Genomic DNA, 27364 nt, shown 5'->3' with positions numbered 1-27364 from the left:
CTGAATTTCTGGAAAGTGAGTCAGCATGGAGTTTTTGTAGCCAGGTATGTGATGTTCTTGGATGGTAAACTAGTGTTGAGCTGACACTAGGGTGAGTTTTCATGATGTCTGAGCTACGTGGTCGGCCTCAGTAAATGATGTCTACGACTGCTGTGTTATCAGAGTATATGGAGATATTCATTCTTCACCACTTGTGCCCCCAAAGGATGGCTGCAATGATTATCGGATACGTTTCATAGATGGTGGATGCTTGCTTTGTGGGATTATGGGGACAGGCTGCTCTGGCATGGGCCCCGTCGCAGAAAGAGCAGGTGTGGAGGAAGTGACAGCTGTAAGAGTTGCAGCCAAGGTCGTTAAAATGATTACTGACCATCTGACTGCCCTGGTAGAAAACGGGTCTTCCTCTTCTGTCCATGCCTTTAGGAAGAGGGTTGAGGGCGGCCTGGTGGATATTGGCTGGTTTAGGAGGAATGGAAGGAGGAGGGTCTGAGGAAGGCAAGCTGGAGACGACGGGGTTTGGTCTTTGTACAACCGGAGGGCGAGGCAAAGGAGTGGCGAGTGTGCATGCTGTGGCTGGGTGGGATGGGGGGGGGGGGGGTTAGGGTTAAGGTTAATTAAGGGAGGAGTGGGCCACAAACACGCGGCAGCACATTTCATGGTCTAAAGTGCTCCAATATGTCCTCTGGTTCAATTGGTTCAGTCTGCCTGCAACTTGAGACGCGAAAAGAACATGGTATGTGTAAAAACCGCTACCTCCGAACGGCAAGGAAAGATCAAGGATTGGAGACAAATAGTCGTCCAACTCTGACCTTCAGTCTGGGAAGGCTGAACAGGTCACATCCCAAAATAAAGAAAAGAAAAAAGCAAATTCAGGGAGGGAAGGAAAAGGTTGCTTAAGTTCTACGGGGCCGAGTGAAGTTTGCAGCTCTCTGAGGAGGTGTGAAGTACTCATGGAGGGGTGGAGAAGAAGTGCAAGATCGACATAATTACCAGCTAGAATTAGTTGCCTAAGTGCAGTCGGTACGGGGAAGGTTGGGCTGGCTGGAAGTAAGGTGGTGGCGAGGGTAAAACTATTAGGTGGAGGAATGTAACAGTACCATAACCTGCTGTGGGCGTAACTGTGGAGGGAAGACGTGAATGAAATGGACTGTACTTATATTATATTACATGTCACATTGATCCATTCACACATTCAGGCACTGATAACAGGAGCTACCACACAAGAACCTGCTCAGAGGGAAACTAATCATTCATACACTGTTGGCATAGCAACGGCCCAAGGACACATCGACATGTGGACTGGAGGAGCCGGGAATCGAACCGCTCTGAATCCGCTCTATTTGAGCCACTGAAGCTGTTCTTACAGGCCATGAAATATCATAAGAGACAGCAGAAAAGAAATACATCAGTTATTTAATCTGGCAGCTTCTTACAGAACAGAGCATTAATCAGAATGACTCAATAAGATTTAAGAGTTAAATGATCATCTGTGGCTTCGTGTTTGGTTCAATGACTAAAGGTTTAAACTTCATTCCACTGTGATTCTGACAGACTTGTTCATAGCAGCTGAGGCTCATGGTGGTCAGAACAGGAACATATGTGATAGTCACATGATCTAGAAAACATCCTGTTTCTTCATGTAGAAACTCTAGAAAGAAACTATTTTAGGGCCATGAATTAAACATGAGTGTGTGTGTGTTTCCTCTCTGGGAAACTTTAAAAGAAGTTGCAGCAGAGTTTCGGCTCAGTCAGAAGGGACTCAGCAGCAGCAGCAGTGATAGTGATTCACTGAGTTTAAAAGAGAAAAGCTTCATCTGTTGTGTCTATGATAATGACTCTGTTTAGTATCAGTGCTGTTTATGTGTGCTCTATGATTCAGCTGCATATTTTACCAAACAAGCAGAAACTATAACAGAATGTAATTTAATAGAGACTTAGTGAGCACAGCAGAGTTACTGTGAACCCAACAGCAGATGATGATAAACTCCACTCAGGTTTCTTATTTCACACTTGCTGCCTACTTTGACACTGGTCTCTTTACATACTTTTACTTTGTGACTGTTATGTGTCTTTATATGTTCATAGTTAGTGCTAATGTGTTTCTCATTGTGGTTATCTGTATGAACAGAAGCTTACATGAACCTATGTACCTTTTCCTGTGCAGCCTGTTTGTAAATGGACTGTATGGTAGTACAGGGTTGTTTCCATTCCTCCTGCTTCAGATCCTCTCTGACATTCACACTGTTTCTAAAGCTTTTTGCTTCCTGCAGATCTTCTTTGTGTATTCTTATGGAAGTGTTGAATATCTTAATTTAGCCATCATGTCTTATGACAGATATCTTGCTATCTGCTTTCCTCTGCAGTATAACACACGGATGACATCTAAGAGAGTTGCTGTTTTCATTGCTGTGATATGGTTTCCTCCAATTCTTGTGAATTTTTTTACACTGCCTTTAATTGTTCCTTTGCAGCTTTGTGGAAACATCATCAACAAAGTTTACTGTGACAATCACTCTGTGGTGAAGCTGTCTTGCTACGACACCACAGTCAACAACATTTATGGATTAATTGTTACGGCTGTCTCAGTCTTTGGTCCTCTCATTTTAATTCTTTACACGTACATGATGATTCTTAAAGTTTGTTCTGCTGGTTGTAAACAGAGCCGACAGAAAGCCGTCAGCACCTGCACGCCTCACCTCGTTTCTCTGCTCAACTTCACGTTTGGAGCTTGTTTTGAAATATTACAGAGCAGGTTTAATATGAGTGGAGTTCCCAACGCATTACGCATCTTTTTATCGTTATACTTCCTGACATGCCCGCCCATTCTCAACCCTTTAATGTACGGCCTGAAACTGTCCAAAATCCGTGTGACATGTAAAAGTTTGATATCAAATGTTGGGTCATAGTATTAATACTCATTGAACTTATTTGCTGTTTTCTTTAATGTAATCAGACCTAATATTAAATCAGGACCTTATATTATAGCTGTCTATTGTGTTGTAATTGGGAACAAACCTTTTGTCAGGTATAATACATACTTAAGTATGATGAGAACTGTTCTCTGTTGAGCAACTGAGAGGCCAAACAGTGCTCAACCCAAGAACTGTGTGACTGCTCGTTTTTTCTCTTAATGACATCATTCCTCTGTGAAGCGGAGGGTCTCTGGTTTAGGAAAAGGTGGGTAGTTATCTGCCCCTGGGTCTACCTGTAACTTCACGTTTGGGATATGGAAGCACTGCTCTTGGGTTTGTTCTGTCCTCCATGGTCGGTTCTTCTTTTTCAGCACATCTGTCTGTTCAGATTATTGCAGGCAGTAGGTCCCACTAAGCAGTAGATTATATATATTTGAACTGATCCACATACACAGATTATTCACAGCTATTCACCTGTTTTCTCCAGGAAACACACATTAAGCAAACGTACTCTGTCCTTTATCTCAGACTGACCAGTCGAATTTAAGCACAAGAACATGAAGTGTTGCAGCCCTGATAAGGAAACATATCATTAATCCACATTATTTATTCCTCCTAACTGTCTCTGACCAGAGGGGCACATGTTGAATCATTAGTGGAACATTAAACACGTCAATCACATGAATCCACATCAACACTAGTGCATGTGCACAGACCCAATATTGATGATCCCTTCTTCTTCTTTCAGAACCTTTTCAACACTTTGTCAAATCTGTAAGACTCACAATCATAGATGAAGAGTTACTGTTTAGTTTCTGTCAGAGACACGCAGCGCCCCCAACTGAGCTCATTTATCAACACTGAACACTCAGTAATCTTCCCAGTCCTATCATTTAGTGGAAATTAAAGATTATTCTTATTTGTCCACATTACAACTCCTTGTCCTTATCCTGGTCGGGTCGCAGGGGCAGCAGCCTAAGCAGGAAGCCCAGACTTCCCTCTCCCCAGCCACTTTGTCCAGCTCTTCCCGGGGGATCCCGAGGCTTTCCCAGGCCAGCTGAGAAACATAGTATCTCCAGCGTGTCCTGGGTCTCCTACCGGTGGGATGGGCCGTGAACACCTCACCAGGGAGGCGTCCGGGAGGCATCCTTACTAGATGCCCGAGCCACCTCATCTGGCTCCTCTCGACGCGGATGAGCAGCGGGTCTACTCCGAGCTCCTCCCGGATAACTGAGCTTCTCAAGTGTCCAAGACATGCAGCCGCAAGTCTGACGACACAACTACAAAGTCAACCATCGAACTGCGGCCTAGGGTGTCCTGGTGCCAAGTGCACATATGGACCCCCTTATGCTTGAACATGGTGTTCGTTATGGACAACCTGTGACGAGCACAGAAGTCCAATAACCGAACACCACTCGGGTTCAGATCGGGGAGGCCGTGCCTCCCAATCACACTGGTGGTGGGTCTGTGGGAGGGGGGTCCCATGTCCCCTTTTCGCGCTGTGCCCGGCCAGGCCCCATGTATAACGCGTTGTTACAGGATGAGGATTTTTGCTCCGATCTTTCAGGTTAAATAGATCTAGTGATGAATCCACTCTATGGGAATCACTGAGGCCATGAAATATCATAAGAGACAGCAGAAAAGAAATACATCAGTTATTTAATCTGGAAGCTTCTTACTGAACAGAACATTAACCAGAATGACTCAATAAGATTACTGCTTTACAGTAAGAGTATAACTCTCTGTCCAAATATGTTTCAGAACTTCTGGCACAAGTCAGACAGAAATACTACGAGCTACAAGTTACAGACAGCACAGAAGAGGCTCCTGTTATTTCATTAGATGAGCAACTAGTGTTTGATCAAGTGGAATGGCCATATATGATCTTTACACTAAAGAAATTAAACATACTTAGAAAATGCAATTACCCAAACGCCTCAATCGTGACTAATCCAAATATATTTCACCTTATTGTATTTTATCATGGAACCGATCAATGCTGCCTTCTCGCCCTGTTTCTGTTCAGTTATTATTGAACCACTGGCTGACATGTAACATCAACTTTCTATAGATGCTGAGAGTGTCTACAGTGGTTAGCATGACTTATTTACCATTCCTTAAAAGAACAACCTGTAATAACTGTCCATGGCATCATGTCATGGTCATAACAAAAACTCCACATAATCTACGCTGATGTGACAGTATGAACTGATTACTTCCCTGCTCTCTACAGTTCCATCCATCCATCTATATATATATATATATATATATATATATATATATGTGGATGGATGGATATAATTTACTGTTGGGGTTTAGTTGAATGTAATCGTATTTATATGAGACGGGGCAGAGCTGCATTAACTACCACGTCAGTGACATCCACCCATATAAATTATATATACATGAATATATTCTTATAATAGATATATAAACTTAATTCCACCCAAGTTTATACCAAATGTAGTATGTAGTTAATCTATAAGTAGCATATTGGACAATAGGTGAGCCAGCAGAGTAGTGCAGTGTGAGCTGTGGACGTTCATCTTTTTATCTGACTTTGTAAAATGTGTTTACACTGTTTACTTATTCCAACTGAGAGAAGAAAACATCTCTGTTGATCTTTATTGAAGACAAATCAAATGTTACAGATTGAAACTTGCTTATAATGAAATAAACAATGTGCCCTATACACATTATAATACCTCAGGCCATATATATGATCTGTATATTGTGCAAAATATCAGTGCAGCTATATGTGAAGAAATAATGAGTCTAATAGTACAAATGAGAAGGCCTCGTTGAAGTAGTATACAGTGGTAACTGATTAAGAGTCATATGCAGGTAAAGATGAGTATCTATCATTAGTACAGCATGATAAAACAAACTGGTTGAAAGTACATTATGAGTTAATGTGCTGCTCTTTAACATTAAAGCAGAATACACAGTTCTACATTAGAATACTACAAAGGTTTGATTAAAGCCAAGAAGAGTTAGAATATTAATAGCCAACATTTGATAGAAGACTTTTACTTACAGCCCGTATTTTGGACATGTTCAGGCCGTACATTACAGGGTTGAACAGCGGTGGGCATGTAAGAAAATATAATGATAAAAATATTCTAAGCATATTTGGTAGTCTGCTCATATCAAACCTGCTCTGCAGTAATTCAAAGCTCGCTCCAACAGAGAAGTTAAGCAGAGAGGCGAGGTGAGGTGTGCAGGTACTGACAGCTTTCTGTCTGGTCTGTTTACTACCAGAGAAACAAACTCTAAGAATGTGCAAGTAAGTGTAAAGAATTACGTTTAATGCCACGAAGATTGTGCCAAAAGATAGAAAGAGTCCATATACATTAACCAAAAGTGTGTCTGAACACCCCAGCTTTACAACAGAGTGAGTAACACAGAAAACTTTATCAATTATGTTCCCACAGAGCTGCAAAGAAGCAGTCAAGTATAACATAATGACCATTGCAAAACAAGGGTATAACCACGTTACAGCAATAAGCGTGCCAATCTTTTTAGACGTCATCTGTGTGTTATACTGCAGAGGATAACAGATAGCAAGATATCTGTCATAAGACATGACGGCTAAATTCAAATATTCAACAGCTCCATAGAGGTGCACGCAATAAATCTGCAGGAAGCAAAAAGCTTTAGAAACAGTGTGAATGTCAGAGAGGATCTGAAGCAGAAGGAATGGAAACAACCCTGTACTACCATACAGTTCATTTACAAACAGACTGCACAGGAAAAGGTACATAGGTTCATGTAAGCTTCTGTTCATACAGATAACCACAATGAGAAACACATTGGCACTAACAATGAAGATATACAATAAGAAAATAACCATGAAATAGAAATATTTCAAATCTCCAGTGTTAAAATAGGCAGCAAGTGTAAAATATGAAAGCTGTGTGGAGTTCATCATCATCCTGTTTAGTTTACAACAGTTCTGCTTTGTTCAAAGCAACAACCAGGTCACTGTTCTGTTACTGACATGGAGAAATTCACATAGTTTGAACTGGGTTGGCAAAATGTGCAACTTAAACATTGCACACATATGAACATAAGCCAGTGCAGTAATACTAAACAGGTTCATTATCATGGAAACAGATTGAAAACCCTCCACATGTAACGTTTCCTTTTCAGAGTGAAACGCTGAGGTTAGACATGACTTATTCCCAACATTCACCTGCTGCAGTCACACTGAGTCCTAACTGAGCTCAGACTCTGCTGCAGCCACTTTTAAACTTCTCATGGACTCACGCAGCAGCAGTGAGACTTCATTATGACAGAGAAAACTTTGTGGCACACCTACTGTTTAACATGCAGAACGTGTCTGAGCTCCAGGGAAATATCTACAAACATTATTGACAACATGCCACGAAGTTTAGTGCAGACGTTCATGACAGCAGGTCAAACCTTTACTAATCTACTTCAGACATTCATGGTTCCCTGATTCCTAATCCGCAGGTTGACATGTTTGGTTCAGAAGGAAATGTCTCGACAACCATACAATGTATATAAAGATGGACGTAGCGAGGTCTGATATGAGCCACCGGAGCTGATTGGAGTTAACGTTAGCTACTTTAGCTACACTGTGCTAACAAACCGGTTTTACAATAAAGAAACATTCAACTTAATGAATTAATGTCTGATTCAGTGTGAGTCCTGGAGCTGGGGTCTTTGATATTCATATCTGGACTTACTGACAAACGCAGTTTGGTGACATATTAGTTCTATTATTTTTGAGTATTAGTGATAGATTTTAAGACTGCCTTGTCAGACTGATCTATATTCTTTGTAGTTTCCATGAAGTTTGCTTTAATTTGTGAGTATGAGCGTTAGGGCCTGGCTGGCTCAGGGGAATCCTGAAGCAGTGGGAGTGGGAGGAGTTCAGGGAGAACATGGAGAAGGACTCAGTCAGCCTCAAAGAAGTTCTGACCAACCATCAGGAGACTCAGGAAAGAGAAGCATATAAACTACTATAACTATTACACTATACTAATGTTTCAATCACGTAACTTCTCTTTACAAATATAACAATAACACAAGAACCACTGACCTGAGATTGATAATCAAGACTAACCTGGATGCCTGGCTCTCCTGTAGCTGAGCGTTCAAGTCTCCTCTGAAGGTCCGCTGTGTACTATTTCAATGTGCTTCTCTCTCCTCCTCTCCTCTCCTTCCTCTCTCTCCTCTCCTTCCTCTCTCTCTCTCTCCTCTCCTTCCTCTCTCTCTCTCTCCTCTCCTTCCTCTCTACTGCAACCGGTCCAGGCAGATGTTCTCCCACTCTGAGTCTGGTTCTGAGGGTTCTTCCTGTTAAAAGATGTTCTCCCACTCTGAGTCTGGTTCTGAGGGTTCTTCCTGTTAAAAGATGTTCTCCCACTCTGAGTCTGGTTCTGAGGGTTCTTCCTGTTAAAAGATGTTCTCCCACTCTGAGTCTGGTTCTGAGGGTTCTTCCTGTTAAAAGATGTTCTCCCACTCTGAGTCTGGTTCTGAGGGTTCTTCCTGTTAAAGGGAGTTTTTTCTCTCCACTGTCACCAAGTGCTGCTCATGTGGGAATGTTGGGTCTCTTTAAATGAAACCTGAAGAGTTCGGTTTAGACCTGCTCTATGTGGAAAGAGCCTTCACATGACTCTGGGATTTGGTGCTTTATAAATAAAGATTGATTGATATCGCTACTAGGACCATAACTGACCAATCAGCTGCTACAGTGATCCTAGAGATGCTACAAGATGAACACCATTAACTACAAAGACCACGATCCCCCAAGGAGAAGGATCAAGGCTTAGCAGAGCCTCAACACATCGCAATGATGACATCATGATGATGACATCTGTATGATGACGTCGTGTTAACGGACAAACAACAGAAGGAGGCAGCGGTGATAGACGCAGAGATCCAGAGAGAACAACATCAGGAAGAAGGAACACGAGAAGCTGGAGAAGATGTGAGGAGTAAAGGAACAATGGAGCCAGTGGTGATGGGAGCACTGGGAGCTGTGGGACACTAACTGGGAGAGAGACTCCAGCTGATTCCAGGTCCAACATCTGAGGTCTCTGTCCAGAAGAGTGCAGTCCTAGGAACAGCTAAGATACTGCAGAACCCTCTCACTATGATCAGAACCCTGAAACTACCAGCAGAACCCTCACACTACCAGCAGAACCCTCACACTAGCAGCAGAACCCTCACACTAGCAGCAGAACCCTCACACTACCAGCAGAACCCTCACACTACCAGTAGAACCCTCACACTACCAGCAGAACCCTTACACTACCAGTAGAACCCTCACACAAGCAACAGTACCCTCACACTACCAGAACCACCCTCACACTACTAGAAAAACCCTCCAACTACCAGTAGAACCCTAACACTACCAGCAGAACCCTCACACTACCAACAGAACCCTCACACTACCAGTAGAACCCTCACACTACCAGCAGAACCCTCACACTACCAGCAGAACCCTCACACTACCAACAGAACCCTCACACTACCAGCAGAACCCTGAGACTACCACCCGAACCCTCACACTACCAGCAGAACCCTGAGACTACCAGGCCTCTGGTAGAGGACCTGAGCTGGAGGAAGACACACCACTGCCCCCATGGGAGGGTGAGAGGGGGATTTTATGTGATATGTATTCTTTTATTTCTCTGTCCAGCTGACTCCACACTGCCTCTATAATATTCAGGTCTGGACTCTGTGGAGGCCAGTCCATGACGGACTTCATCAGCTGTCTGCTTGGGATCATTATCACACTGAAAAATAAAACCATTCCCAATCAGCTGCTTTCCAGAAGGAATGGCATGTCTGTGCTTTTCACCATTCATGATCCCATCGGTTCGGACAGTACCACCAACCCAGGACAGATCCTTCTCTCTCCAACATTTAGAGTTTGGATTTGTTACTCCATAATACTCTGTTCCACTGATCTTCATTACAATAGCTTGGTCTTTCCAGCCTGTTCCCTTTCTGAAAAAGCAGTTTCTTGGCTGCTACTTTTCCACAAAGACCATTTGATCAAGTTTCTTCGGACTGTAGAAATGTCAACTTGGAATCCCGATGAAGCTACCAGACGCTGAGCCAGGTCCTTGATGGACTTCTTCTGGTCTATTTAAGAAGAAACTCTGAGAAACTTCTCTTCAGAAGTTTTTTAAAAGTTTTCTTGCCTTCAAGTCCTTTTTTTGTCCTTGAGCTCTCCTGATTCTCCAAATGTCTTTAAAACAGGTTGAATACGTTTGAGAGCGGCCTTGCTGATGCTGAATTAAGACTTAATGTCTGTCGAATTCTGTGACCTTTGGCATTTTGAATAAAATGATGTGATGTGAAGTTAGTCTCATGCATATTAGTAGTGAGTTAAACAACGTGTAATGGTCAAGCACGGTTTGCACAGACCTGGTGTAACTGACCTTTTTCACAGCAGTCATTGACATGAAATAGCAAATACAGATGTTAGTAATGATATTAATTAGGTTCCCATACATTTAGGTTTAAGAGGGCCAGGTTCCTGCTATTGCTCCAGCATAAGGGGAGGTAGATGCTGTTTGTTCTGATGTTCCTGTTTTAATACGTCATTCACATTTCCTGTATTTGCTGGTTGTTTTGTAATAAAGAGACTGAGAAATAATAATATACGGTCATTATAGCATTACTAAAACAACAATTGCAATGGTGGCATGACACTTATGCACAGTACTGTCTGTGTCTGTGTGTGTTAGAAATGAAAAAATAAAATAAAAATAATATATATATAATATATATATTTATCTTTATCTATCCCAACAGAAAAGTGTCTGTATGTATTGTTGGGGTTTAGTTGAATGTAATCGTATTTATATGAGACGGGGCAGACTTGCATTAACTACCACGTCAGTGACATCCACCCATATAAATTATATATACATAAATATATTCTTATAATAGATATATAAACTTAATTCCACCCAAGTTTATACCAAATGTAGTAAGTAGTTAATCTATATGTAGCATATTGGACAATAGGTGAGCCAGCAGAGTAGTGCAGTGTGAGCTGTGGACGTTCATCTTTTTATCTGACTTTGTAAAATGTGTTTACACTGTTTACTTATTCCAACTGAGAGAAGAAAACATCTCTGTTGATCTTTATTGAAGACAAATCAAATGTTACAGATTGAAACTTGCTTATAATGAAATAAACAATGTGCACTATACACATTATAATACCTCAGGCCATATATATGATCTGTATATTGTGCAAAATATCAGTGCAGCTATATGTGAAGAAATAATGAGTCTAATAGTACAAATCAGAAGGCCTTGTTGAAGTAGTATACAGTTAAGAGTCATATGCAGGTAAAGATGAGTATCTATCATTAGTACAGCATGATAAAACAAACTGGTTGAAAGTAGATTATGAGTTAATGTGCTGCTCTTTAACATTAAAGCAGAATACACAGTTCTACATTAGAATACTACAAAGGTTTGATTAAAGCCAAGAAGAGTTAGAATATTAATAGCCAACATTTGATAGAAGACTTTTACTTACAGCCCGTATTTTGGACATGTTCAGGCCGTACATTACAGGGTTGAACAGCGGTGGGCATGTAAGAAAATATAATGATAAAAATATTCTAAGCATATTTGGCAGTCTGCTCATATCAAACCTGCTCTGCAGTAATTCAAAGCTCGCTCCAACAGAGAAGTTAAGCAGAGAGGCGAGGTGAGGTGTGCAGGTACTGACAGCTTTCTGTCTGGTCTGTTTACTACCAGAGAAACAAACTCTAAGAATGTGCAAGTAAGTGTACAGAATTACAATTAATGCCACAGAGATTGTGCCAAAAGATGCAATAAGTCCATATATATTAATTCCACTGGTGTCAGAGCATGCAAGCTTTACAACAGAGTGAGTAGCACAGAAAACTTTATCAATTATGTTCCCACAGAGCTGCAGAGGAGTAGTCAAACATAACGACACCACCAGTGCAAAACAAGGGTATAACCATGTTACAGCAATAAGCGTGCCAATCTTTTTAGACGTCATCCGTGTGTTATACTGCAGAGGATAACAGATAGCAAGATATCTGTCATAAGACATGACGGCTAAATTCAAATATTCAACACCTCCATAAGTGTGTGCACAATAAATCTGCAGGAAGCAAAAAGCTTTAGAAACAGTGTGAATGTCGGAGAGGATCTGAAGCAGAAGGAATGGAAACAACCCTGTACTACCATACAGTTCACTTACAAACAGGCTGCATAGGAAAAGGTACATAGGTTCATGTAAGCTTCTGTTCATACAGATAACCACAATGAGAAACACATTGGCACTAACAATGAAGATATACAATAAGAAAATAACCATGAAATAGAAATATTTAAAATCTCCAGTGTTAAAATAGGCAGCAAGTGTAAAATATGAAAGCTGTGTGGAGTTCATCATGATCCTGTTTAGTTTACAACAGTTCTGCTTTGTTCAAAGCAACAACCAGGTCACTGTTCTGTTACTGACATGTAGAAATTCACATAGTTTGAACTGGGTTGGCAAAATGTGCAACTTAAACATTGCACACATGTGAACATAAGCCAGTGCAGTAATACTAAACAGGTTCATTATCATGGAAACAGATTGAAAACCCTCCACATGTAACGTTTCCTTTTCAGAGTGAAACGCTGAGGTTAGACATGACTTATTCCCAACATTCACCTGCTGCAGTCACACTGAGTCCTAACTGAGCTCAGACTCTGCTGCAGCCACTTTTAAACTTCTCATGGACTCACGCAGCAGCAGTGAGACTTCATTATGACAGAGAAAACTTTACGGCACACCTACTGTTTAACATGCAGAAAGCGTCTGAGCTCCAGGGAAATATCTACAAACAGTACTGACAACATGCCATGAAGTTTAGTGCAGACGTTCATGACAGCAGGTCAAACCTTTACTAATCTACTTCAGACATTCATGGTTCCCTGATTCCTAATCAGCAGGTTGACATGTTTGCTTCAGAAGGAAATGTCTTGACAACCATACGATGTATATAAATATGGACGTAGTGAGGTCAGATATGAGCCACCGGAGCTGATTGAAGTTAACGTTAGCTACTTTAGCGACACTGTGCTAACAGACCGGTTTTACAATAAAGAAACATTCAACTTAATGAATTAATGTCTGATTCAGTGTGAGTCCTGGAGCTGGGGTCTTTGATATTCATATCTGGACTACTGACAAACGCAGTTTGGTGACATATTAGTTCTATTAGCAGGGCCGCTGCTAAGCTTTTGGGGGCCCTAAGCATAAATGGTCAGGGAGCCCCCCCCCCCCAATTTATTTTAAAATTGACATGAAATATACATATGATTATGAAAATGTATATATTAAGCAAAATATATAAAACAAAATGTCAAAAACTTTCTTAACAGCAGCATTACAATATAATATGTAGCTGATAGTTATAATTTATCAATGTTTATACTATTATTGTCATTTTGTACATGTTTCAGGTGTCTTTGTGTGTCTGTGTTGCTCAAGAGGGCTGTTATTTTGAAAATAACGCTTTTATTTTGACATTCTGTGTTTTCGCTGCTGTGGCAGAGAGTGAGAAGGAAACAGGAGAAGGTGAAGACGCACATGTGCTGTAGTTAAGCTAAACTGTAAAGTTAAGGACCAGTTTCCATGGTTACAAGGTGTTTAAGGACTTGAGGCCCTACGCGTTCTGCATACTCTGCGTATGGGGAGCGGCGGGCCTGTCTATTAGTTTTGAGTATTAGTTAAAGATTTTAAGACTGCCTTGTCAGACTGAGCTATATTCTTTGTAGTTTCCATGAAGTTTGCTTTAATTTGTGAGTATGAGCGTTAGGGCCTGGCTGGCTCAGGGGAATCCTGAAGCAGTGGGAGAGGGAGGAGTTCAGGGAGAACATGGAGAAGGACTTTCAGTCAGCTTCAAAGCAGTTCTGACCAACCATCAGGAGACTCAGGAAAGAGAAGCATATAAACTACTATAACTATTACACTATACTAATACCAGCCCACAGTATGTTTGGTTTAATTTGCTGCTGAAATGTTTCAATCATGTAACTGCTGTTTACAAATATAACAATAACACAAGAACCACTGACCTGAGATTGATAATCAAGACTAACCTGGATGCAGCTTGAACGCTGGACCAGCAGAACCCTCAAACTACCAGCAGAACCCTCACACTACCAGCAGAACCCTCACACTACCAGCAGAACCCTCACACTACCAGCAGAACCCTCACACTACCAACAGAACCCTCACACTACCAGCAGAACCCTGAGACTACCACCCGAACCCTCACACTACCAGCAGAACCCTCACACTACCAGCAGAACCCTGAGACTACCAGCAGAACCCTGAGACTACCAGCAGAACCCTCACACTACCAGCCGAACCCTCACACTAGCAGCAGAACCCTCACGCTACCAGCAGAACCCTCACGCTACCAGCAGAACCCTCACACTACCAGCAGAACCCTCACACTACCAGCCGAACCCTCACACTAGCAGCAGAACCCTCACACTAGCAGCAGAACCCTCACGCTACCAGCAGAACCCTCACACTACCAGCAGAACCCTGAGACTACCACCCGAACCCTCACACTACCAGCAGAACCCTGAGACTACCAGGCCTCTGGTAGAGGACCTGAGCTGGAGGAAGACACACCACTGCCCCCATGGGAGGGTGAGAGGGGGATTTTATGTGATATGTATTCTTTTATTTCTCTGTCCAGCTGACTCCACACTGCCTCTATAATATTCAGGTCTGGACTCTGTGGAGGCCAGTCCATGACGGACTTCATCAGCTGTCTGCTTGGGATCATTATCACACTGAAAAATAAAACCATTCCCAACCAGCTGCTTTCCAGAAGGAATGGCATGTCTGTGCTTTTCACCATTCATGATCCCATCGGTTCGGACAGTACCACCAAACCAGGACAGACCCTTCTCTCTCCAACATTTAGAGTTTGGATTTGTTACTCCATAATACTCTGTTCCACTGATCTTCATTACAATAGCTTGGTCTTTCCAGCCTGTTCCCTTTCTGAAAAAGCAGTTTCTTGGCTGCTACTTTTCCACAAAGACCATTTGATCAAGTTTCTTCGGACTGTAGAAATGTCAACTTGGAATCCCGATGAAGCTACCAGACGCTGAGCCAGGTCCTTGATGGACTTCTTCTGGTCTATTTAAGAAGAAACTCTGAGAAACTTCTCTTCAGATTTTGAAAGTTTTTTGAAAGTTTTCATGCCTTCAAGTCCTTTTTTTGTCCTTGAGCTCTCCTGATTCTCCAAATGTCTTTAAAACAGGTTGAATACGTTTGAGAGCGGCCTTGCTGATGCTGAATTAAGACTTAATGTCTGTCGAATTCTGTGACCTTTGGCATTTTGAATAGAATGATGTGATTGGAAGTTGTTCTTATGCATATTAGTAGTGAGTTAAACAACACAAACTTGGGGGGACAGAGCCTCCTCCACTGTTGCCCCCACCCTCTGGAATTCACTTCCCAAACTCAGAGACTGTACAGACCCCCATACCTTCAAATCACTCTTAAAAACACACCTTTTCAAACTGGCTTTTAACCTGTAAACTGTTTTTTATCCTCTTTCCATTTTATGTCTTTTTAACCTTCTACATTGTTTGTTCTTTTCATTTTATGTTTTTACTCGTAAGCATCTTTGAGCACTTGTAAAAGTGCGTTATAAATAAAATGTATTGTTATTATTATTAACATGTAATGCTCAAGCACGGTTTGCACAAACCTGGTGTAACTGACCTTTTTCACAGCAGTCATTGACATGAAATAGCAAATACAGATGTTAGCAATGATATTAATAAGGTTCCCATACATTTAGGTTTAAGAGGGCCAGGTTCCTGCTATTGCTCCAGTGTAAGGGGAGGTCACACTAAATATTAGAAGCCTTTAGAAGCTGTTTGTTCTGATGTTTCTGTTTTTTAATAATTCATTCACATTTCCTGTATTTGCTGGTTGTTTTCTAATAAAGAGACTAAGAAATAATCATATACGGTCATTATAGCATTACTAAAATAACAATTGTAATGGTGGCATGAGAGTTTTGCACAGTACTGTAGAAATAAATATATATATATATATATTCCCCCCAACAGAAAAGTGCATGTATGTGTCCTTGGGGTTTAGTTGAATGTAATTGTAACGTAGAATGGTATATCTTAAAGATATTGAAAATAGCTCTCGTAATAAGGGGCACCACCTTCGTATGAAGGAAAAGATTTTTACTTAACTAGTTGTTTGATTAGCCAATTAATAAATCAATAAATCATAATAATTAATGAATCAATACATTTCTGAATCAGTCAAATATCTAAAGTTCGTGGCTCTACGGTTCAATAGATCCCCTGTATCACTTCAAAGAATAGACATACACAATTGATTGAGTTTTATGGGTTTTATTAACTACACACTACTAATAGATGATGTATAAATAAATGTGATGATACAATGCAATATGAATTCAAGAGATTACTCGATATAGCAACATGAATGAAAGATGATGGTGAATGATGAATTTAAATGAAAGATATGTAATTATGTGGAAACTAAGAAACTTAGCCGATAAGTTTTACTGAGTCTTACTTTTAAAGGAAATTTGAATTACTCAATCTGACATCAACCCTTGATTAATGCAATATTTGGATCCTACTTTCATCCATGGAGGGTCTCTCAGCTGTCCGTCCTGCAGAACCACGCGTACGCACACCAAGTGGAAGACCTCAGAGAGCGTCGCAGGTTCGGATTCGGATTCCGGGTCGGCTGGCCTTCGTCAGTCAGACTGCCTTGGTTCCGGTCGTTGTCCGCTGGCAGACTTGTTCCTCTCGGTTATGATGAGTCGTAGGGTTGACAGACGTTTGTCTGCTCAAAAAGTTCTCTCAGGTTGATGAAAGATGGAGGAAGGGTCTAATTTAACTAGCTCTCTTTCTGGAGAGATCTCAGCGTCAAAATCATCAAAAATGTCAAAAACAGGCTGACTGCAAAACTTAATGACGTGTTTACTTAAAGGGCCTTTCCTCTAGACGTTGCTGGTGAAAGTTACAAGATTACAAAACTTAGGAAAACTTAGATAAAGAATAACTAAAGATTAAACTATGAATGTGTGAGGTGAAAAAAGGAAAAGATGGGCAGAGCCCTGTTCGGGTCAGCAAGCCCGGTCCAGGTCATGCTAAGACCAAGAGGGAAGAGACAGAAGAGATAAGAGGACAAGAGAGAAAGAAGAGACAGAGACAAGAGTGCAGCTGGGTTTTGTCCCTGGGGTGGGCTGTGTGTCAGCCAACCAGATTCATCAGAGCTCACTCTGAGGATCTAATTTCCAGCTTTTTATCATGAAACTTTTCATCATCATCATTCATTCATTATTTAATCCTGATTATAAAATGCATACTATAATCTATTGACACAGAACATAGGATGTATTATTCTGTTATTAATATGACATCAGCTTGATTCATCAAGCTGCCATTCATTAAAACCTGAAGAGGATTAATATGATTAGACATAACACATTGTTGTTCTACTTATTCCATGATAGATAATTGATTATCACCAAAATGTAAGCATAACATCAGTGTAACACTTTCTCACATTAAACAAACATTTTCATACCAAAATTTAGTAAGTAAGTAAACTAAAGTAAGTAAGAAAGTATAATCACAGTTCTCCAAATACACATTTATCTATGATCGCTGTAATAGCTGTTACAGTGGAGGTTTAGGTAATTGATAATGATATAAGTAATTGGTATTGTTTAAACCATACTTTTCACTAAGATGTTCTTATTTAAGTATTTAACACTCATTTTCTCACTTTCATGCTCTGTGTGGTTTCAGGACACACAGAGGGGGTTGAACTCAGGAATGTGTCTTTTGATTTACGACCGTTAGTTAGTTAGTCAGAAGACCCCCACTCCGGGTCTGGGGTAGAAAAAAAAAGTCATTGTTTCATGCCTCGGGTTAAACCTTATGACCGGAAGAATGGGAAGATGGGACAAACCGGCTCATTCTTACACGGTCCCTCTGCAATTAGCTCAAAGCCTTCCATATGGACCGATTCTGTCCCATGTTAAGGGATCTTTGTTTGTCCAAGAGAGAGACCCTGTTTGTCTCTATCAGACCTGGTTCAATTTCCTCATCTGAGGGTCAAAGGTGACTCTGACCAGAGGATGTTCTGAGCAGTACTGATGTCGTATTCACTACATAATCGTATTTATATGAGACGGGGCAGAGTTGCATTAACTACCACGTCAGTGACATCCACCCATATAAATTATATATACATAAATATATTCTTATAATAGATATATAAACTTAATTCCACCCAAGTTTATGCCAAATGTAGTATGTAGTTAATCTATATGTAGCATATTGGACAATAGGTGAGCCAGCAGAGTAGTGCAGTGTGAGCTGTGGACGTTCATCTTTTTATCTGACTTTGTAAGATGTGTTTACACTGTTTACTTATTCCAACTGAGAGAAGAAAACATCTCTGTTGATCTTTATTGAAGACAAATCAAATGTTACAGACTGAAACTTGCTTATAATGAAATAAACAATGTGCACTATACACATTATAATACCTCAGGCCATATATATGATCTGTATATTGTGCAAAATATCAGTGCAGCTATATGTGAAGAAATAATGAGTCTAATAGTACAAATCAGAAGGCCTTGTTGAAGTAATATACAGTTAAGAGTCATATGCAGGTAAAGATGAGTATCTATCATTAGTACAGCATGATAAAACAAACTGGTTGAAAGTACATTATGAGTTAATGTGCTGCTCTTTAACATTAAAGCAGAATACACAGTTCTACATTAGAATACTACAAAGGTTTGATTAAAGCCAAGAAGAGTTAGAATATTAATAGCCAACATTTGATAGAAGACTTTTACTTACAGCCCGTATTTTGGACATGTTCAGGCCGTACATTACAGGGTTGAACAGCGGTGGGCATGTAAGAAAATATAATGATAAAAATATTCTAAGCATATTTGGCAGTCTGCTCATATCAAACCTGCTCTGCAGTAATTCAAAGCTCGCTCCAACAGAGAAGTTAAGCAGAGAGGCGAGGTGAGGTGTGCAGGTACTGACAGCTTTCTGTCTGGTCTGTTTACTACCAGAGAAACAAACTCTAAGAATGTGCAAGTAAGTGTAAAGAATTACAATTAATGCCACAAAGATTGTGCCAAAAGATGCAATAAGTCCATATATATTAATTCCACTGGTGTCAGAGCATGCAAGCTTTACAACAGAGTGAGTAGCACAGAAAACTTTATCAATTATGTTCCCACAGAGCTGCAGAGGAGTAGTCAAACATAACGACACAACCATTGCAAAACAAGGGAATAACCATGTTAAAGCAATAAGCGTGCCAATCTTTTTAGACGTCATCCGTGTGTTATACTGCAGAGGATAACAGATAGCAAGATATCTGTCATAAGACATGATGGCTAAGTTCAAATATTCAACAGCTCCATAAGAGTGTGCACAAAAAACCTGCAGGAAGCAAAAAGCTTTAGAAACAGTGTGAATGTCAGAGAGGATCTGAAGCAGAAGGAATGGAAACAACCCTGTACTACCATACAGTTCATTTACAAACAGGCTGCACAGGAAAAGGTACATAGGTTCATGTAAGCTTCTGTTCATACAGATAACCACAATGAGAAACACATTGGCACTAACTATGAAGATATACAATAAGAAAATAACCATGAAATAGAAATATTTAAAATCTCCAGTGTCAAAATAGGCAGCAAGTGTAAAATATGAAAGCTGTGTGGAGTTCATCATGATCTTGTTTAGTTTACAACAGTTCTGCTTTGTTCAAAGCAACAACCAGGTCACTGTTCTGTTATTGACATGGAGAAATTCACATAGTTTGAATTGGGTTGGCAAAATGTGCAACTTAAACATTGCACACATATGAACATAAGCCAGTGCAGTAATACTAAACAGGTTCATTATCATGGAAACAGATTGAAAAACTCTCCACATGTAACATTTCCTTTTCAGAGTGAAACGCTGAGGTTAGACATGACTTATTCCCAACATTCACCTGCTGCAGTCACACTGAGTCCTAACTGAGCTCAGACTCTGCTGCAGCCACTTTTAAACTTCTCATGGACTCACGCAGCAGCAGTGAGACTTCATTATGACAGAGAAAACTTTACGGCACACCTACTGTTTAACATGCAGAAAGCGTCTGAGCTCCAGGGAAATATCTACAAACATTATTGACAACATGCCACGAAGTTTAGTGCAGACGTTCATGAACTTTATCTGCAGGAGAGACATGAGGGACATTTTGGAGCAGGTAGCGCCACCATGTGGACATTTATTAAACATTTCTCCTTTAACTCCTGAACTGTGACCAACAGAAGGAAATTTCTGTTTCATGCATTCATTGGTTCAAGATAAATGTCAGTTCAAGCCACGCCCATTTCTGACTAAACACATTTTCCATAATTTTTAACATAATTTTTTTCCACTTCTTTTACATATTTCATCCAGTTTTTCTCAAAGTTCTCATGAATCAAACTGAAAACACACTCACACTTCCTCAGACCAGGTTTCAGTCTCTGCGGTCCACCATGGTCCATCCTGGAGGAAGAGACAAAGACACAATCAGACTCATACACCTTCACTCATATCCACCATTAAACATGAACCAGAGTCCCTCAGTTAGTCAGAGTGTCTGTCCATCTGTCCATACCTGAGAGTGTCCACCTGTCCTGTCTGTCACACTCTGACCTAGAGTGAGGGTAGTATGCTGGAAGGCTGACTGGAAAAGGGTGAGTTTAGCCTTAAAAGGTCACAACACAAAGTCCATTTGATGAAAAGGGTGAAGTGGTTTATTGTCCTTTTGTCATACCAGCACTTCTGGTCCTGCTGCGCCCTCTCCAGGTGGACATCCTTATGATACCTCTCAAGGTGTTCCCGCATTTGGAGTACATAGGACAGGATACCTTCCGGTGCTGGTTTCTTGGTGGCCTCCCACTCCTTCCTGAGAAGATCCAGTGGCCCCTGCACTGGCTATCCATAAAAGAGCTCAGACAGGGAGAAGCCAGTTGATGCTTGAGGCACCTCTCTGATGGCAAACAAGACAAACAGTAACCATTTGTCCCAGTCACGGCTGGCATCAGAGACAAACTTACAAACCATCTGCTTCAGTGTTTGGCTGAATCGCTCAACCAAACCATCAATCTGGGGATGGTATGGAGTCGTCCGTTTGCCTTTAATGCTCAGTTCCTTCGGCAGCTGTTTCATCGTGCCAGAAGTGAAGTTGCTAGCTTGGTCCGTGATGATCTCATCTGGCACCCCTAAACGAGAGAAAAGCTGGACAAGTGCACCAATGATCTTGGGTGTCTTTATGCTTCGGAGAGGAAAAGCTTCTGGAAATCGTGTGGCATAGTAACAGATCACAAATATGTACTGGTAACCAGAGCTACTCTTCTCCAGTGGGACAATCACATCCATGGCAATGCACCGGAAAGGGGTACTGATGATAGGTAATGGGTGTAATGGAACCTGCTTGGCTTTGATGTGTGTGGTGACCTGACAGTCTGGGCATGTGGTGCAAAGATGTTTGACATCAGTAAACATTGTTGGCCAGAAAAACCGTGACCCCAAGCTCATGTAGGTTTTCTGCTGCCCTAGGTGGCCTGCCCATGGTACGGTGTGTGCCAGATGTAATACAAGAGGCCTACAACTGGTTTGTACCACTAAGTGCTTACCTGCATCCTCCATTGCATACAGAATGTCATTTTCAACCATGAACCTTGGTTGAGAGTCTGGTTTCCCCTCCCCATCCACAACCTGCTTGTACAAGAAAGACTGAGTAGGATCAGACATTTGCAACTGGTTTATGTCATTGGGAATATCCCAATTGACACTCACAGGCTCGGGATAGGTTTCTCTTATCTTGGGCCTTTGGAGCCACCCTCACAGAGATCACCATCAACATCTGGGAGGGGTTCCAAGCCAGTGTTAACCTGGGACCTTGTTACCATAGCACACATTTCCGCTTTCGGTTGTTTTCCTGCAATTAGGTCTTGCAGGATTGGCAAATCCCTCCCCAGGATGCAATGAACAGCTAGATGGTCAGTAACCCCCACTTGTAGCAAAAATGCCTGCCCATCTACCACTATGGTAACCTCAGATGTGGGGGTAGGGTGTCCCTCAGATAGCATTAATCAGTGACATGGAACTCCCATTGCCTAACAAGGCCAACACCTGTACTCCATTAACAGTAACTGGATGAAAAGAGGCATCCTCTGAGCGCATGGTACCTGGCTCTATACACACACTTCTCTGTGGGGAACATAGCAGTAACCAGACAGTTTAGGTTTTTTGAGAGGGCAGTCCGAGGCCTTGTGGTCAGGCTGCTGGCAGTAGTAACAAATTATTTCCCCACGACTAGTACTAGCCTGTGGCCCATATCTACTCACCCCCCAGTCCCCTGCCTGGCACTAGCCTGCTGTCCACCTCTGCCGACCCACACCTTCCCTTGAGTCCCATAGTTATTCAATTTCTGACCTCCTTCCCGGCTGTCCCCTTGTCCTCTGTTCGGCTGGCGCTGTTGGGACCTGGTCAGTACCAGCCTCCAGGCATTCACGTACTGGGTTGCAAGCTTTGCTGCCTCTAAACCGGTGGTGGGCTCTCGATCCCTGACCCACGTGTGGATGTCGGATGGAAACACTCTCAGCAGCTGCTCCAACATGATGGCTTCCCCGATGTCCTCCATGCTGCACTGGTCTGGCTTGATCCAACGTGGATACAGGCATTTCAAGCAGTGGTAGGTTTCGGTCAGCGTCTCTCCCTGGAGTACAGCTGGATCTCTGAAGTGCTGGCGGTAAGTCTCAGAAGAAATGTCAAACTTGGCCAGCAGGGCTTGTTTAAGGTCTGGGTAGGACTCAGACCGCTCTTCACCCATGTTGGAATAGGCCTCTAATGCCTTTCCCGTCAGTAAAGGCACAAGTCTGTAGGCCCACTCAGTCTCTGGCCACGGCCAAGTTCTGGCAATCCGCTCAAAGCGAAGGAGGTCATTTTCAATGTCCTCACCAAACTGGAATGGAAGCAACTTGGGGTCCTTCCGTGGAGCCGGTACTAGTGGCTGTGGCGGTGCTGCTGAGGCATGGTGTGAAGAGTTGTGGGGAGTCCCATTAGGGAGACTGAGCTGGCTGCTGGTGAAGGCGGCTGACTGCCAACGTGAATGGCTGTCCATAGGCCTCAGAGCTTCCCTAAGATCGCTTCTTTCCAGTCCCTCTGAGCACCCATAAACTGAATAAGCTGCCCTTTAAATACAGTCCATGGAAATGTGAGCAAACAATGCTGCAAAAAAGTATATTTACAAAGTACTAACCAAAAACCACCATTGGGTCTACACAGCACCACAGCTCTTCTCTGACTGTCTAAGCAGTGTAGAACCCCTCCATTTAAAGACTTAGCCCCCCACACTGGACTATACCACCTTTAATTGGAATCAATAAAATAATCACTTAACCCCACAGGTCATTTTCCATATCCGAAATCATTACCAAATCTATTTACACTTATTTACCACACATAAAGGCAGTCATCAACGCAATCACACAAGAACTCAATCCAGAAATGGATTTACAAACCCATGTCAACCCCACAGTTGGTATGGTTCAGGAAGATGGACTGAGCATGCTCCCTACAGGTTACTCAGGCACTATGAAAGACAGCCTGAAACAAAGCTCGGGTCCTTTGTCACTGCCCAGCACCAGGAAGTACTGTGGTAAGAAAAAACAACATAATTAGATGCAAACTCATGATTTCCAGTCCTCAAATAATAAAGAGATACCTAAAATAATAAATGTGTTTGTGGGTGATTCTGGAAAACATTATGGGAATAAATAGCACAGGAAACTTATTTGGATGTTAAATGTAGCTCAGTGTGTTCACAAACTAAACTAACCATAGCATGCTGCCTGGCTAACATGTGGTCTGTGTAATGAATGATGGTGTGGTGTATTACCAGTGGCAGGGGAAACTGCCACACTGTCCATACTTGAGGGTGTCCACCTGTCTGTCCATACTTGTGAGTGTCCACCTGTCTGTCCATACTTGTGAGTGTCCATCCTTCTCAACTCAATAAACATGATTTTGTCCTTCAGGCCTTCATGTTCACACTCAGCGCCCCCTGCTGTATGTTGGTGCCATGCAGATACATTTTCGGTTACTAGTAGGAGAGAAAGCACATGTTCCTTCTGGAGGCTGCATTCTGATTTATGTTGGCAGAGACATTTACTGATGTTTTAACTTTTAACTTAACATCTTCCATCATATTCTTATTTAATCTCTTTCAGTGTTTAAACATTTAATTTGTATTTTACACGAAAAAGTTCAATGTAAAGAAAATCATGTTCAGCATTTCCTGAGCAGCAGATCTGCTTTTTATGTTCAGCTGCATGTAGAGAACATGACAGTAATTCTGTGTTGGATATTTTCTGTTACTAATTCCATTATATTAGACTTTCAGCTTACAAGCAGCTGCACATCACACAGGTCTGCACTGCTGTCTAACATCCTGTCATTATTCATTTCACCACCAGATGGAGCCAAAGTAACAAACTATTTAAAGACTTTCACTCAGCTTTAATGTTTAATAACTTAGTTTCTGAATGTTCCACTGACTTTTCATTTGCCTGATTAAATAATTGAATATCATGAATGAAAAGATGTTTTCAACAGTATTTCACACTACTAGAAAAACCCTCCAACTACCAGCAGAACCCTTACACTACCAGTGGAACCCTTAAACTACCAGCAGAACCCTTAAACTAGTAGGATTCACTGATTCTTTCACTAATGTTTGTAGAAACAGTCTGCATGCCTCGCTGCTTGATTTATACACCTGTGGCCATGGAAGTGATTGGAACAGCTGATTCCAATTATTTGGATGCATGAGTGAATACTTTTGGCTTCTTTAAGGTCATATTGTTGCAGATGGTACTCAGTTACATCTATCAGTAAGATGAATCCAGTCAGTTATACCTGGCAGAGATGAAAATGTGACATATCCTTTATAAGTAAAGAAGGAAAATGTGTTTTTTTCAGAGCAGGAGGAGGATGGCTTTTTCCTCACATCAATCATAAATCACTGATGATGAGGTCAGTCTGCTGCTGTGAGCTTAAAGGTTAAAAGCAGCAGACGCAGAGTTTCAGCTCAGTCTGAACACACAGTCTGAGTGCAGCAGGTTGATGGTAGGATTCAAATTATGTCATGAATGTTTTGTTCTTTCATACATAATTATATTTATTTTCATGAAGGGAAAGCCAAGTTTGGGTCTGTCATAGTTGTTTTCTAGGTTTTCTGTTTGGTATCGTTTCCCTGAATGTGTTAATGATGAACTCCACTCAGGTTTCATATTTCATACTGACTGCTTACTTTGACTCTGGACCTTTTAAATATCTGTATTTCCTCATCATTTTATCTTTATACATGTTGATAGTTATTTCCAATGTGTTTCTCATTGTGGTTATCTGTATGAACAGAAGCTTACATGAACCTATGTACCTTTTCCTGTGCAGCCTGTTTGTAAATGAACTGTATGGTAGTACAGGGTTGTTTCCATTCCTTCTGCTTCAGATCCTCTCTGACATTCACACTGTTTCTAAAGCTTTTTGCTTCCTGCAGATCTTCTGTGTGTACTCTTATGCCACTGAAGAATTTTTCAGCTTAGCCATCATGTCTTATGACAGATATCTTGCTATCTGTTGTCCTCTGCAGTATAACACCCGGATGACTCCTCATAAGATTACAGTACTTATTACTGTATCATGGTATTTTTCTTCTGTTCTATGTTTAGTTCCAGCAGCTCTGAGTGCCCCTTTACAGCTCTGTGGAAACATCATTGACAAAGTTTACTGTGATAACTATTATATTGTGAGACAGTCCTGTTCAAACATAACAGTCAATAACATTTATGGACTTATTGGCACAAGTCTCGCAATTTCATGTCCTGTGACTCTGATCCTTTTCTCCTACGTGAGGATCCTCAGAGTTTGTTTCTCTGGTTGTAAACAGAGCCGACAGAAAGCCGTCAGCACCTGCACACCTCACCTGGTTTCTCTGCTCAACTTCTCTTTTGGAGCTTTCTTTGAAATACTACAGAGTAGGTTTAATATGAGTGGAGTTCCCAACATGTTGAGAGTCTTTTTGTCGCTGTACTGGCTCACATGTCAGCCGCTGCTCAACCCTTTAATGTACGGACTGAACGTGTCTAACATACGAATCACATGTAAAAAAATGTTGTTTGCTTAAATGTGAGTTACTGTAATTCCAGAGATGTGCTGCTTTGATTGAAACGTGTTGTGCTTTTTAAATAATATCTGTGCATACTGTAAATATAACTAAGATGAAGTTAAAGTTAAACTGCAGCTCTGTGATATAACAAGCGTCCTTCCTTCAGTGTGAGACACAGTGAGCAGAGTATTTAATGTGTGAATGCATTCAGCTCCTCTAACAGCTCATTATGTGTCATGTGATGCTGACTTTTGTTTTCCTGTGAAAAAGCTCTTTTTTCCTTCCTGGTGTTTCCTTTCAGCTGCTGGTTTCATAACAATGAACTCTGTGTGAACTGGATGCTGCAGTGAGGTCATCATTAAAACACGCTGTTACTCGTTTAGATGTGAGCAAACTCATTTAAGCTTTACTTAAATACAAACTCATTCTAAAGGCCTGAATGTACGTTAAATAAAATATGATATAAAAATGGAACATGCATCATTTTAACATTTTTGTGCAGCTGAAACACATTTTTAAATGTTAATGCAACAGTTTGGCCTGTGTTGTGTTCTTCATGTTATATAAAACATTTATTAATCAAACTGAAGGTGAATTACAAGTCAGAATATAAACGGTTTAAATGGCAGTAAAACAAAGAGGTAATAAAATATTTAAAAGAAATTAAAAACATAATGTTGCTGAATGAGTCCAATAAGAATAAAAACACTGGAACTGACTTCAGGAGAATAAAAGTGGAAAATGTTCTTTATAAAGTTGGTGGACCAAATCTCAATCAATCAATCAATCTCCAAATCACAACAGAGTCATGTGAAGGCTCTTTCCACATAGAGCAGGTCTAAACCCAACTCTTCAGGTTTCATTTAAAGAGACCCAACATTCCCACATGAGCAGCACTTGGTGACAGTGGAGAGAAAAAACTCCCTTTAACAGGAAGAACCCTCAGAACCAGACTCAGAGTGGGAGAACATCTTTTAACAGGAAGAACCCTCAGAACCAGACTCAGAGTGGGAGAACATCTTTTAACAGGAAGAACCCTCAGAACCAGACTCAGAGTGGGAGAACATCTTTTAACAGGAAGAACCCTCAGAACCAGACTCAGAGTGGGAGAACATTGTTTAACAGGAAGAACCCTCAGAACCAGACT

At 41.3% G+C, this 27364-nt stretch overlaps 4 protein-coding genes across 4 annotated transcripts; 1 reads left to right on the top strand and 3 right to left on the bottom strand.

The window, feature by feature from the left end:
* Positions 1-1976: 1976 nt before the first annotated feature.
* Positions 1977-4758, top strand: LOC128360082 (olfactory receptor 52Z1P-like). The gene is made up of 2 exons (XM_053320395.1): positions 1977-2867; positions 4693-4758. The coding sequence occupies exons 1-2, from the start codon at positions 1977-1979 to the stop codon at positions 4756-4758; spliced, it is 957 nt and encodes a 318-aa protein (XP_053176370.1).
* A 1155-nt stretch (positions 4759-5913) lies between these two features.
* Positions 5914-6846, bottom strand: LOC128360291 (olfactory receptor 142-like). The gene has a single exon (XM_053320696.1). The coding sequence runs from the start codon at positions 6844-6846 to the stop codon at positions 5914-5916; it is 933 nt and encodes a 310-aa protein (XP_053176671.1).
* A 4563-nt stretch (positions 6847-11409) lies between these two features.
* Positions 11410-12339, bottom strand: LOC128360293 (olfactory receptor 142-like). The gene has a single exon (XM_053320698.1). It carries the CDS (start codon positions 12337-12339, stop codon positions 11410-11412), a length of 930 nt encoding a protein of 309 aa, XP_053176673.1.
* A 6467-nt stretch (positions 12340-18806) lies between these two features.
* LOC128360292 (olfactory receptor 142-like) lies at positions 18807-19736 on the bottom strand. The gene has a single exon (XM_053320697.1). It carries the CDS (start codon positions 19734-19736, stop codon positions 18807-18809), a length of 930 nt encoding a protein of 309 aa, XP_053176672.1.
* Positions 19737-27364: the final 7628 nt, after the last annotated feature.

Source organism: Scomber japonicus, chromosome 6 (genome assembly GCF_027409825.1).
Source record: "Scomber japonicus isolate fScoJap1 chromosome 6, fScoJap1.pri, whole genome shotgun sequence".
NCBI lineage: Eukaryota > Metazoa > Chordata > Actinopteri > Scombriformes > Scombridae > Scomber > Scomber japonicus.
The sequence above is the reverse complement of the archived record's forward strand: the minus strand, read 5'-3'. Positions and strand labels throughout refer to the sequence as shown.

What these genes read in the sequence shown, in the direction of transcription:
- LOC128360082 (XM_053320395.1), top strand. Translation starts at nt 1,977, where the DNA reads ATGATAAACTCCACTCAGGTTTCTTATTTCACACTTGCTGCCTACTTT. An exon ending in TGAAACTGTCCAAAATCCGT is followed by an intron (nt 2,868 to 4,692) that starts GTGACATGTAAA and finishes GGCACAAGTCAG; the next exon opens with ACAGAAATACTACGAGCTAC.
- LOC128360291 (XM_053320696.1), bottom strand. Translation starts at nt 6,846, where the DNA reads ATGATGATGAACTCCACACAGCTTTCATATTTTACACTTGCTGCCTAT.
- LOC128360293 (XM_053320698.1), bottom strand. Translation starts at nt 12,339, where the DNA reads ATGATGAACTCCACACAGCTTTCATATTTTACACTTGCTGCCTATTTT.
- LOC128360292 (XM_053320697.1), bottom strand. Translation starts at nt 19,736, where the DNA reads ATGATGAACTCCACACAGCTTTCATATTTTACACTTGCTGCCTATTTT.